General features: G+C 51.1%; 1 protein-coding gene and 1 pseudogene across 1 annotated transcript in view; one reads left to right on the top strand and one right to left on the bottom strand.

Moving 5' to 3' along the window:
• The first annotated feature begins 1,065 nt into the window (after positions 1-1,065).
• LOC144154968 (glyoxylate reductase/hydroxypyruvate reductase-like) overlaps positions 1,066-13,767 on the top strand; it is a 34,266-nt gene continuing 21,564 nt past the window's right edge. The window contains exons 1-5 of the mRNA XM_077686126.1: positions 1,066-1,534; positions 1,938-2,068; positions 2,367-2,439; positions 9,417-9,533; positions 12,953-13,044. Of these exons, the coding sequence (XP_077542252.1) occupies positions 1,455-1,534; positions 1,938-2,068; positions 2,367-2,439; positions 9,417-9,533; positions 12,953-13,044 (493 nt within the window). The 5' untranslated portion in view covers positions 1,066-1,454. The remainder of the gene's footprint in view (positions 1,535-1,937; positions 2,069-2,366; positions 2,440-9,416; positions 9,534-12,952; positions 13,045-13,767) is intronic.
• On the bottom strand, positions 4,123-7,501 carry LOC144176218 (CCR4-NOT transcription complex subunit 3-like; annotated as a pseudogene).

Genomic DNA, 13,767 nt, shown 5'->3' with positions numbered 1-13,767 from the left:
CATAAAGATGTCACCGCAGGTGGCTGGGGGAGTCGCCACTACGTTATCTGTATCTCCATTATTTCTTCGAAGCTTGCGATAAAATTGATATCACTGTCATCCGGCAAAGCATTATTATTATTTTTTTGACCAAATTCATGGCCACATTAAAAGTGTGGTATTGAGCATCACGCTTTCACCCAGAGATGAAAATGAGTCTTTCAAACACAACAGTCCTCACATTTTGTTTTGCCTTATGGTGCCAACTGAGAAATGCTGAACTACGAGTGGGAGGCAAGCATGTTCGGCGCGGTCTCTTCATACGTTTGTATGACGTGGTAGCGTCTCAAATCGACTGCAGTAGAAAACTGCGACAACACAATGTTCCGCAACATCGCCTTGCCAGAGTTATGCTGCGAAAGCGTTTACGTCAGCTGCGGAAGCATAACATCTGTATAAAGGGGCTCTCAAAACAAACCATGATGCCAGCCAATGTACCACACCTGTTCTACGCACGCCGCAGAAGCGGAAAACAAGGCTACTCTTCTCCCACGTCCTTTCTTCGAGTGTCGAGAGAGCGATATTAATCTGGTTAGAGATCTGGCGATTGACCGTTGCAGAGCAAAAATGTATTCTCGATCCTGTCGCGCAAAAAAAAAAAAAAAAAAAAAGAAAACGAGTGTGGAGATACCTCACGTGTCGCACACTCCATTTGTTATTAAAAAAAACCTTCACACAGCTGCCCGACTTCGTTCGCAAACCATGCGGGTGACTGCATATTCCAATCATCGCGTTCCCATTATGCTGTAGCCTGCAAATTCTGTGGCGAGTAGATCCTCTTAACGTTTTTGAAGGATCCAGAGAGGCAAAAGCGAGGTTATAAGATTCGGTTTATAGTTTTCAATCAGTCAGCACAATCACTAACCCGTCAGTTTTTCACCATTGTGACAGCGGTGTCCAGCGGCTGTGGCTTTGTGCTGCTGAGGCCAAGGACGCAGCGTCGATCCCGGCCGTGGTGTCTGCGAAAAGCGAAAACGCCCGTGCGTCGAGATTTCAGCGTACGTTAAGATCCCCAAGTGGCCAAAAATTAGTCCAGAGCCCTTCCCTACGGCGCGCTTGATAGCCCACGTGCAGCTTCGGCGCGTGAAACCACCCAAAATGCTTTTTGAATTATTAAAGCCCTTAACTATATTTATGTATTTGTTAAATTATTGATTTAACCGCAGAGATGTCAACTGAAATGTTGTAGAGCACTTGGTGGTGGCAAGCAGCATCGCCATTGCGAGCTCGCGCGGATAGTAATGGCGTCCATTCTATAGCCTACCTTACTTGATCAGGCACAGCCGGCCAGGCAAACTATGCGCCTCCATCGCTGAGGGAGTAGCCAACGCAGGTAGTAGCCGTGCGCAGGATCGCGCTTGAGCTGAGCCTCGTAGACTGCCGGCAAAAGCCTGCGCCACTGAGATCTGAGCAACATGGCAGGTTCCACCAAGTACCAGGTGTTCGTGAGCAGAACTGACATACCAGCCAAGGCTATGGAACTCCTAGAGACGAAGTAAGTCCTCACCGCGCTACCAAATCAGCTTAGCTAGTACGGGGCCAGGCTGGACATGGAAGCAGTGATTGCGATGAAAAGCTACGCGTTTGTTTCTACGGTAACCGCCTCGTCATGCGTTTCAGAACGCTTGAGTCAACTCAGCGTTCAGAGGGGCCTTGTCGTGGGAGGTGCTGTGGGCGGTGGGCCGTGGCTAGGCGAGCGAGGGAGAGCGGTCGGGAGGGTAGATTACTGATGGCTTAACGGCAACGTCGGGTGTGGAAGTTCGCAGGCATGTTGCGCATGTCACGCTCGTGAAGGGGAGACTACGGCATGGTGGCTTGATCGGCTGCTCGACAGCTGCCATTCACGGCGACATGCCTACAGGCAATAGCGTAGCCTGAGTGTCGTCCCCGCGTCGCAGGTGCAACGTGACCAGCGTGGCCTGCACGCCGGCCAACTGGCGCGAACTGTGGCCGAAGTACGTGCGCGGAATGCAGGGGCTCTTCATCCAGCACTACGAGCAGGTGGACGCCGAAATACTCGACATGGTCGGTAAGGAACATTCAACAAGAGAATCGATCAATCGATTGATCGATTGACAAGGCACGAATTTATTGGTTAACTTTAAGTAAAACCAATATTTGTTCCACATAGCACTGCCTCGCTAGAAGAAAATTGACTTATCCAGACTTGACCTTCGGAACTGTCGAGTTATTGTACTTGATTGTATACCAGGAAATTGGCACCAATGTGTCTGCGGATTTTCGTTTGTTTCTTTTTTTTTTTTTTTTTCAATTCAATATTTGCTGTGAGCTTCCTTAGCTTATACATGCGGTATCTTCCGGCACAGGTCCCCAGCTGCGGGTAGTGTCCACGATGTCAGCGCATTACGGCAATATAGACGTGGAAGAATGCCGCAAACGGTGAGCTGTTCTTCTCTGACGCGCAAAGAACCAATACAACCCGATGTCATGGTTTTGACAAGAATACAGAGACTCTTACTGGTCACTGCATCGTGTTTCTTCTGATCATACAACCCTAAGTAACTCTGTCGCTGTTCCCACTGCTCGAGAAAAATAAGGTTCTATGCTTTTCGTGCAGATTGCGTCGCATGGGAAAATGTACTCTTTTCCGCTAGCTCGCAACGCGTGCGCCCTCTATGCTGTCAAAATTTTGAGAACGCGTCACATGTTGTATCTAAGTCATATTAATATAAACAGTATGTTTATTTAGGCAGGGGCTCCGGAAGAGGCGGGGAAAGGGGAGGGGGCAGGTGGGTCAGGGGTGCTCGAGCCCTTCCTGGTGTTGCCACGGTCAGACAAACCATGGCTCTAAAAAAAAGTCTGGAGTCGTCGAACGCGCGCTGCTCAATACAACTGAGTTGTTCTGCCAGAGCACACATTCCTGTCTACCAAGGCATATCGTTATTTCATTCTTCATGCGCCATGCTTGTTTATTTTATTTGTATAGCTTAAATTGTTACTGGCATAGACTACAGGGGAAGATTCTCAAATTACCAAAGCGGGATTTTATGGGCGATCTCCACAACACCCCACGAGCTAGACTCATTGCGGCTGCATCCTGAAATGAAACATGGGTCACTAGCCTTGTACGCCACCAAGGAGAAAAGTGACGGAGGTGCCTATATGCTTCCCCAGAATGACAATTTTCTGCACAATACTGCAGCAACGCTTGCCTTCTTATTGTGGAACCTTAATGCACAATGATACGAAGCGAAGCGGGCACGCGGAATCTACCGAATCAAACGAGCAAACAAGACAGGCGGGTACGCTGGAGCCGAAGCCGCGGCTTTGAGCACCACTCAGTCTACTTTACTTCTTTGTCTTCCAAGTATCTTATTATATTGGCGAAGGCGCTCCAGAACCGAACTCCGTCATGCAGTAGTAACGGGTGTACGAGCGGGGAGCAGTAGAGTTGCCTCCGTTTCGACGAAGCCCAGCCAAGAGCAAAACTTAACTGGTTTAATGCATGCCAAGAAGAGAACAGCGATGATACAGGAGCAGCATCAAGGCGTGCTTACCGCATGATAGTCGAACGGGCAGAGCAACGCTTGCAGTCGAGCCCGGAATACGAACCGCTGGGCGCTTGTGGAAAGACCCTCTTTATAACCAGGAGACACAACCGTCAAAAGCAGTTTGCACATGGCAGCGAAAAGTACGAATCCACAAAACACTTTCCATGGATTCCATGTTAGGAGCCGGCGTAAACTGTGAAGGAGAGAGGGGGAAGAGAGGGGCAAGAGAGGGTCGAATGGACGCCAGCGTCAAACACACAAACATAAGCACTCTTGCAGAGCCGGAGAGGAGGTGAGTAGACGCCGCCGCCGCCAACGGCCGTTCGAGAGAGCTCTAGCAGCGCAGTATTTTGAAAGTCGCATGATCGAAGCAAGTGGTCTTCTCCTCCCAGAATCAATGCTATGTGGGAAAGTACCTCGGCGCGTAACTCTCTCTGCGCCGTCGAAACCCGCGCACCGCGTCAACACACGCACACACACAGTCGATTCGTAACAACCTTTACTCAGAAATGCAACTGTTTACGTACCTTTGGCACCAGTTCTCAAAATCAAAGTAGACGTAAGTCCCATGTTAGCACACAAGCGTGATCACGTTGAGGTCCTCGTACCTTAGGTACCAAGTCTTGTTCTTGATGTGAAACATCATTGACTTCTTCGACGCCTTGGCCGAAAGGTACAGTGCCTTGGGTCCCTCCATGTGGTAGAATGCAAAAAAGAAACTTTCGGCAAATAGTTTCGTGAAGAAACTCTCCGTGCCGCAGTTAGGCAAGCCCTGCGGGTAGTAGCTGGGAACTATCATGGGCGTTTGCTTGATGCAGGGCTTCGGGGGCTCAGAGGGAAGGGGCGTGTGCATGGTCGCCGCCTCGAGCAAACGCAGCTGGTTGTAGCACTGCTTGAAAAAGAGGGGGCGGGTCTCTGGCTGCCACCCATGCTAAAGGTGGGCAGTGCATCCCTGTCGCGGCTCGGGAATGCAGCCGCAGAATTTTCTTTTTACATCTCTCCAAGGACTCGAACATGTCCGTTCTGCTGCGGCGGCTGCTCCTGCCTAGCTGTCTGCTGACCTGGCGTTCGCTTTAGGCTCTGCCGTTGTGATGACGATGGATGCAGGTGACTATCCAGGCTCGTGTTTTGAACCGTCTGCTGTACCATCGACTTCGATCTCGACGTCCAAACGCCACTCTTGTTAGACAGCTGGCCATGAAAGCTAAGTGACGACAGCACCGGATGCAAGCTTGGTCAGTCGTCTGAGCTGGCTGGCGAACCGCAGATGGTGGCAACTGCTCCAGTTACTTTTTATACACCGTGCCACAGTTGCTGCGACACACTGCAGGCGGTGCTGTTTTCTTTTTGCTAAACGGCCGAGAGCTCCCGGAGGAACTATCCCCTATTATCTGTGGTTTCACTGGTGGAGGTCGCCGTCGACTTCAGAGGAGGGCCGGTAGCGTCCGTAGAGCTGGCGGAGGTCGCAACGGCATGGCGCACCGCAACGGCATGGCACACGGCAACGGCATGGAAAGTTAGCAATGGTGATTTCACTGCATGACTTCGATTATGGTTAACGGCTGGCGAGCTGTTACTGCGACCCTGTAACGATATACCTTCGTACCAAGCAGCCACAGCTGCCGCAGTATTTCTTTTGACGATCGCTGTTGAGTTGACTGGAGATTTTACCAGACTGTGCGCTTCTTTGTTCCCTTGAGTGTCCTCCACAAGCCTGCCATGACAGGTTAGGACTGGGGTGGGCACGGGCGAAATAGAATTTGTAAATTCCGCCACCCGTAGAATTTATAAATTTGTAAATGCACCGACTCCCTGCCTTCGCCGCCGTCTGTGGCGACGGCGTTCACAGTGCCATTTAACAGCGAAGCTGTATGTCTAATCCTCCCCAGTTCTCGTTCTGCTGAAGCTGCTTTATTCGTCACAACTTTTCCCCTCCACCTCGCCACCGCCGACGCCTTTCATAAGATTTATACCCCTCGCCACCACCGATGCCTCTTTCACAGGTTGTGCAACCGAGTGATAACGGCGCCGGCGCCGTCATCAGCAGTTGCACTTCTATATCGCTATGGGACGGATGCGTGTCTTTCGCTTAGAGGAAGAAGAAGAGCGGGAATTGAAGGAGCGTCGGCGCGCACAGAAGCGCGGATGGGCGAGAAAACAACGGCCGCTGCCGCAGAACGCGAAGCCGCCGCCGTGGCTGCCTCAAGTTCCACCTCACCGAGTAGCTGCGAATCCCTCCCGCATGAAGAGCAACTTGCTCCCTCGTAACGCTGGAGGGAGTCAATAATTCTTGTTAATCTTGAAGGGTTTTCGGAGCGACATTTTCGTACGTGTTTTTTACGTCTAAGCACGCGCACATCACCGGTTGCCGCTGCCGAAAGGCGTAATTTCGCAATAAAAAAGAGTGTGTGGGAGGGTGAGGGGGGCATGCACGCGCAGCTAGGCTTCATGTCCTCATCGATAACACTCCCGTTTTTCTCCTAGGAGATTAAACGTGGACGTCTCACGGCCCAATGTGACCTGTCTGCAGTCCTTCGAGCGGTTTGGGTTGGTGTGTTAGTAAGACGCCTACGACGCCAGACGGAAACGGACGGCCGCATGTTTGTCTACCCGAATAAAGCTCTTGCCTTCCAACTTTAATTCAACTAATCGGCTATAGAAAGTATGCTCAATCGCAAACTACAAACAACCGTGTTTTGTTTCGTGTACTGCTTGGACTGCGCCGAGCTTCGCTGGCCATCCTTTTAGGGGCGAAGCCCCTTAGGGGTTCGGGCTGTCGGCGTCTCTTGTCGTCGTCGTCGTTTCATGGAGTACTAAAACTGGTACTAAAATACCGGTACACTCGTTTTCCAACGCCTCGCGCTAGAACGCTTCATGCTTCAAAGACACGAGACTATAGCGAAGCTGTATACCTCTACTCACAAAGGGTTTTATCTCTGCGGGCAAAAACGCCAAGGCGCCAAGGCCTAAGACGCCGAGCGCTCAGCATCAAAACCGCATTATAAGTATACTTCATCATAACTTCGAAATCGCATCATACATCAAAACCGCATCATCTAAACCGCATCAACCGCATCATAAACACTGCTTTTTCGCCCCTCCCCGGACTTCACGTTAGTGAAGATAATCCGTTTTTTTAATGCCGTTTATTGGTACAATAATAAATCAAAATTTCTCAACTGGTAATGAAGCTTTTTTTTTCACCGAGTTGAAGGGAACTGAATTTTTTCACGTGCTCTAAACCGACCTTCATCACCAAGTTCGCCACGTCCTGCAGGTCCATGACGTCGTATAAGAAGACCTTGTCTTCAAAACCTGGGTCCTGGAAGGACTCGATGTAGTACTCGACGTCCTCCTTACGTTGTTGATCATGGAGACTTCGACGGTGCCGTTGTTGAGCATACGCATTAGCGTCTCAGTTGCGCAATGTAGTACTGTTTGCGAAACAGCAGCGCCTTCAGGTCAACTACCCGGTCCTAATGGCCGTTATGCCCAGGGTGAGGGACTCGATCTTGCTCTCAAACTGGTCCACAGGAATACCCATGCAGGGCCTGTATAAAATTGTACAGCCAGGCCGCCAGGTTCTCCTTATTGCTCCTTCTGCGCAGGATTTACCTTCTGGGCGCCGTCCAGGCCCTCCTTCGAGTACGATTTTGTCTTCACCTGTCGTTCTAAAGCTCTGAGCTGCTCCACGTGCGTTTCTGTTAGCTTACAGTTGTCCATTTGTATACCTTTTTCCTTGCTGTCGATCGATGCCATTCACGTGTTAATTTGGCCTCGTAGCTGATGAAGCTTTTTAATCTCTTTCTTCATGTCGGCTGATGCTTGTCCTTCTGACTTGCATTGGTTGCCGTGTGGACCTTCTGCCAAATTGCCACGAAGTTGTCCACGGCTTCGTTGAGTTCCTTCAAACACCGTTCCACTTCTTGGAGTTTTCTTGTTTCAGTCATTGACACGAACGCAGAAAAGAACGCTCCTGGAGACTAGTAATGTGCGACGAGTATTATCGACACATTCAGACCTTAAAGACGATCTACAAAAATAATGCTGCCATCTTGATTCTCAACTAAAATAGCTAGAATGTGCTTACTTTGCCGCACAGTCACATGTCCCAGAAAGGAACAATGGTAGTCTGGCCATCCGCGAGAGCACCCTCGTCTTCCTCTCTTTATTCATCTTCCGGGTAATGGGGCGTACCGACCGAGGGGAATTGGCCAGGGCTTGAGAATGGGTAATTAGATAAGATAAAAGTGCGTATTTTGAATTGGAAAAACAGCGATAGGTTAAAAATTCCCCCGCATTTCCCCGAGGGGGAGAATGTGAAAGTGCGAATGCACGGTTGTCGGCCCGCTTGCGGCGCTTGCGCTCGGCCCCCGCAGCCCACCGCCTCGCCGCCTTCTCTTCCATCTCTTCCATCGGGTTTGTAGTATCACGTGTACACCACGCAGTTATCAAGCCGCTATAACGCCGCTGAGTCGCCAACGCACGCCGCTGACGACGTAGTTTGAATGCGTTAAAGATATAAGGCGCGTCACTAACACTGATATCAGCGTCGCGTCCGTGGCTTGGTCGGTAGAGCGTCGCGCTGCGGCCGCAAAGTCCTCGGATCGAAACCTAGCGCCGGATGCTGTTTCTTTTTTAAATATAGAGGAGCACTGCGGACGCCGCCGCCGCCGCCGCCGGCGGTGGATGGTTTGGGGTCGCTTATAAAGTGCAAAAAGCACATGCACTCTAGAGGGGCGGGGGAAGACGTAAAGGGAGTACGAATCAACACAAGTCTTCCGGTGGTCGTGATGCATTCAGGAAGGAGGGAGAAAAATTACATTCCTTGCTTTGGTGATGCTGCTAGCGCCGAATGAAAGAAGTACGGTAGTTTTTAATTCAAGGCAAAGTCGTTCGAATGGGGCAGTGAGATAAAATTTTCTTTGCTTTGGGAAATGGCGACATTCAAATAAATAACATTCTAGGGATTCATGTTGGTTACAAAACAGGCAAGCGTCTGTTGATGCCTATGCCGACCTGCTCAAAAAAATTTCTCGGCCACTTGAGTCCGCATGGTTTCAAGGCGAAAGCCTAGCACTTATCGAAGACTTCGATATGTACTGCTACATCGTGTTTGAGGCTCTATCTTCGTTTTCTTCGTCTTTTGACGCGAACTATATACTCCGGCAGGCAGACTGGCCGCACCGCATCCGCTCTATTCACGTGTGCCAAGTGCATCTGCCACGGTGCACGCACCAGGCTAATTCTTGTTCCGTTCTGCCAGTGTTCCGGGTTAGCGCTGTGGTTAGTGCACTTGGTTGCTGATATGGCGACCCGGAGTCAAATCACACGCGAACCCAATTTATTAAGGCGAAAGTGTTACGCTTCTCAGCAAGCGGGAAAAGTGACCGTAGTCGTAGTCGTCGTGGTCGACGTCGACACGAATGATACCAAAATTACCCCCGCTGTAAAGATAAAATAAAACGGGTTCGTGTGGCGTTTGAACCCGGGTCGCCAGAGAAGCAGTCATGTGCACTAGCCACAGCGCTACGAATCCAAGCTGTCGTCGCGCGTCATATATGAAGCCTGAGAGATAGAATAACGAAATGTGCGTGCCACATTTGAGCGCTGGCAAAATAAAGTGGGTTTCAGAAGTGATGTCACTAAGAATTGTATAAGAATTATGCCACACTCGGTGGAGATGAGAAGCGGGCGGATAAAGTTGCCGGTTTTGGCAGTGGTTCCACGCACGTGGGAGGAACGACGGTCGGACCGGTGAAGTGCGTGCGAGCGCACGGCGGTTCTTCACTTCGGACACGCGATCGCGGTTGGTTTAATTTCGCGCACACGCAGTGTTAACGCGGCACTCTGTCTACACTCCAGAAGCGTCCGCGTGGGCTACACGCCGCACGTTGAAGACGACGCCGTGGCCGAGTTCGTGCTGGCACTCACGCTGATGGCATCGAGGAGGATCGCCGAGGGCTTCGACGCAGTACGGGCGTAAGTTTTAGCTACCGCTTGGCCCTCCGAGTGGAAAACAAGCCTTCGGAAGCGGCCGCTGGATGCACTCATCCACGGTTACTCGCTGCGCCACGCGAACCAAACCCCGATTACTCTCGAACTCTGACTTGATTATTTCAGCGCAGGGAAAAATAACACATTTTGGATTTCGCCAAACAAGAAAGATATTTTTACGGAAACGTGAGCCTTCTGATAAAATGAAAGCTGGCTTGATTGAAACGATGCCTTGCACGGCGTCTTTAAACACCAAAGTTTTAATATCACTTCGGGACGCCCCGAGTCTTTTGGTAATGACATTAGGTGGACGCTTGGGGTCAAACGTCAGCGCGAATTACTGTAGTGCAGAAGGGTGTGCTGAAGGGCGTGTTGGTACATTTTAGCTTCAAAAAACAGCGCTGGGGACAGGACTAAACAAGAAACTATACTATCGTGCGTTTACTGTACTGAATCGAAGTTTTAAGGAAAACTCCGGACGTCTAAGCAACCCTTTATGAGTTGTGAATGTGAAAGCATTAACTGTCAATTTCGCGGTGTGCTCCTTTCAATTTCGCGCTGCGAGTATTGGTGGCTGTTGCGCCGCTGAGTGAGGACAGCGGAGAACGTGCTTGATATGACGTGCCGCTACCTCCGAACACCGCAATCCCATCTGTAGCAGCTGCATTCATCGCTTTCCAAGTGGCTGTGCGCATGTTCAGGCGTTGCCTAGCAGTGCGTTCTTTTACTTGTGTTTTTATTAATGCGAGGCTTATGCTATAAAACGCTTCGCTCGCGTAGGAACCGTTTCGAGGACTCCCCCCCCCATCCCCCCCCCCCCCGCCGCCAGCCTGAACCCGTTGTCTCGGCAATAAAGTGTTTTCGCAGCTCTCTCTCGACTTACGACGACGATGCCAACGCCGGCTTTTAATGCGTAGATTCTTTGCCGAGTATATATAGGTGGTATTCACTGAAAAGTTTAGCAGGTAATTTCTTCACTTGGCAACACTGAAAACCGCCATGACCGTGGCCCCGGTGTCTGCGCATGCGCTTTGCGCCCGCATCTCGCAATAAAAGAAGCACCGGCATACATCGTCTGCCGAGTTTCAACCTGATTCGCGGCGGTGGCGTCAACAGATATATTATTAGGTGCACTTACATTATGTGGTGGCGCTGTACTTGCCCTCGAGCACTTCACATCCGTCGTCTCGGCCGTGGCGTCAACAGATATATGAATATGTAGCAGCGAAATTTTGAAGTGATGCTAAGATAGAATAATCACCACTGACGAAAAGAAACAAAATAGAACTTCAAAATATTAAAATAATTCAACGTCTTTCGCTACTCATAGCCATACTTGGCTGTAAAGAACTCACACTCTAGACAAGCGGCATAAGAATGCAACGCATTAGCAGACAATTCTCTAAATTTCTCTAGTTTTTTTCGCTCAACAGGCTATTCAAAGCTTCCTAATTTAGGCGTGCAGACTTTAAAATGTGCACGGTGTCCCCACGCATCGCGGCTCCTCGACGCCGCGGCAGGGACCGGGCCGACGCATCTCGCAGTCGGCCCGACCACTGCCAGCCAACAGAGAGTCCGAGCTCAATCTCGCTTGCAGTGTGGGCGGCGCGTGCGTTGCACGGGGCAAGTGTGGGGACGCGGACACCATTTTCGCCATTATTTACATCAGTCCCACAGCAACGCAGATTAAAGACTTCCTCGCCAGTGTCGCCTCTGCACCGCTTTACGTTGATTACCGTCTATGCTTGGGAGCCGCCAATACAAACCCAGAAAACGCCTCGTTCCGTCAACCTGACATTCAAGCTCAGCCGAGGGCAAGACAATGCCTCGTGCGGTTGCGGAGTGAAAGCGTATAATCGCACGTTCGCTCCGGGTGGGAGGGGGTAGTTGCGGAGTAGGGGAATAGGGGGAAAGAGCAAGGGCGGTGCCACCAGAAAATGATGCAAGGAGGCACTGGCTGCATCCAAGTTCACTGCGCGTGTGCGCAGTGTAGCGCGGACTGCGCCGAGCATCGCGCATGCTTTGTCTTGCGGTGCGGTGCAATCGCGCTCTCGGCGCGAAAACCGAGCTATCGCTGGACAAACTTAGTAACCACGTCCAAGAACGGCATATTTTTTTATCTATATATTACCGGAGACAGATCACACATGGGCACAACTCTTCGTTGGATGAAATGACAACGCAGCGAGGTCGTACTCACTGGGGAAATTGCTGCAAATGACCGACGTATTGCATGTATGCGCGGATGTTGCAATGTGCCCGCCTTATCGCCTATATAGCGCCTGGCAGGCAGCGGTGGTCGATGTTAGTGACGACAGGCTCGTCACGTCACGCTGGCTATGACGGTGGCGCGAATTGAGCTGGCTCCATTACACTCCAACGCCTCCCAGCGCGTGCGCAAAATATACAAAAACCCGCCGCGGTGGCTCAGTGGCAAAGGCGTTGCGCTGCTAAGCACGAGGTCGCGGGTTCGATTCCCGGCCGCGGCGGCCGCTTTTCTGATGGAGGCGAAAAGCAAAAACGCCCGTGTGTACGAGATTTCGGCGCACGTTAAAGATCCCCAGGTGGTCAAAATTAATCCGGAGCCCTCCACTACGGCGCGCCTCATCGCCTGCGTTGCGTCGGCGCGTTAAACCCCACAATCAATCAATCAATCAATCAATCAATCAAATCAAATTATACGAAATGCTCAATCCTCCTCGCCGGCTCCTTCACTTCAATGTTCCGCCGCCTGACAGAAGGACAGCGAGCACGGTAAGAGTGATAATCCCACATGGTCTGTATGCACAGCACCGACTCGATAGCAAGTCTGCTTGCTTGATTATGAGGTTTAACGCGCACGCTACAGAGGCGATGAGGCGCGCCGCAGTGGAGTGCTCTGGATTAATTTTGACCACCTGGGGATCTTTACCGTGCGCCGAAATTTCGAACGTATACGGGCGTTTTCTCTCTTCGCCTTTATCAGAAAAGCGGCCGCCGCGTCTGGGAACCTATCTCGCGTGCTTGGGCTCAGCAACACAACGCCTTAGCCACGGAGCCACCGCGGTGGCAAGGCTACTTGACAGAGCGAAAAACACTAGTGGCCGGATTTGGTGGCTGCACTTTGGTCATGAACTCTTCAACGATGGAGGGCTAGTTTGGCGATGCTAAGCAGTGGGACCTGTTAGATTTAACCCACGGTCTGTCCATCCATCCATCCGTCCGTCCGTCCGTCCGCCCGTCCGTCTGTCTGTCTGTCTGTCTGTCTGTCTGTCTGTCTGTCTGTCTGCCTGTCTGTCTGTCTGTCTGTCTGTCTGTCTGTCTGTCTGTCTGTCTGTCTGTCTGTCTGTCTGTCTGTCTGTCCGTCCGTTCGTCTGTATGCCGGCGCTTCGGCTGACCACCACTTGTGTCGTTCGACGTTGCAGGGGGAAATGGCTCCCAGAAACGGGTATATCCTGGATGGTAGGTCCTGAGCTCGTGGGCAAGGTTTGTGGAATCGTTGGTCTTGGTGGCATCGGTAAGTATCGCAGTCGCGAATGCGTGGTAATGTCAATTTCAAGTTCTTCTTCAAGCTTTCCCTAGAAAACAAACATATCATTGCGTTGAACAGAAAGCTATGTGGTTTTTCATGTCCTGGCGATTAAAAAAAATGGCTAAGTTGCTTTTGCCTTGAACCTGTCGAAAGTGGGCACCTGTAGAAACGGCTACACATGATTAATGGTCGTAGGTGCAAGCAGAAACAAAGGGGGTTTTGTCCGCAATCGCGCGTCTGTGTCTGTGTGGGTGTGGGGAGAAGAGGGGGGGAGCTCGATCCATATGGACTGAGAGCATGAAAATACAAGCTAAATATTAACTTCCCTGCACGTCTTGTGCAACTTAGTCACACTCGACTACGCCAATTTGAAGGCGGCACAAAAATAATCTAGCTTTGCCGCAACACGGTCCAATTTAAAGGTCCGTAAAGGCAACATACAACTTCATTTTATTCAAAATTGATGTAGGGTTTAACGCGCCGACACAACGCAAGCGATGAGGCGCGCCGTAGTACAGGGCTCCGGGTTAATTTTGACCACCTGGGGATCTTTAACGTGCGCCAAAATATCGTACACACGGGCGTTTTTGCTTTTCGCCTCCATCAGAAAAGCGGCCGCCGCGGCCGGGAATCGAACCCGCGACCTTGTGCTCAGTGCTCAGCAGCACAACGCCGTAGCCACTGAGCCACCGCGGTGGGTGGCCCTGT

This window comes from Haemaphysalis longicornis, unplaced genomic scaffold (assembly GCF_048455015.1).
Source record: "Haemaphysalis longicornis isolate Haplotype H1 unplaced genomic scaffold, Haemaphysalis longicornis Haplotype H1 scaffold_1, whole genome shotgun sequence".
NCBI classification, from domain to species: domain Eukaryota; kingdom Metazoa; phylum Arthropoda; class Arachnida; order Ixodida; family Ixodidae; genus Haemaphysalis; species Haemaphysalis longicornis.
This window is presented reverse-complemented; position numbering and strand designations above follow the sequence as displayed.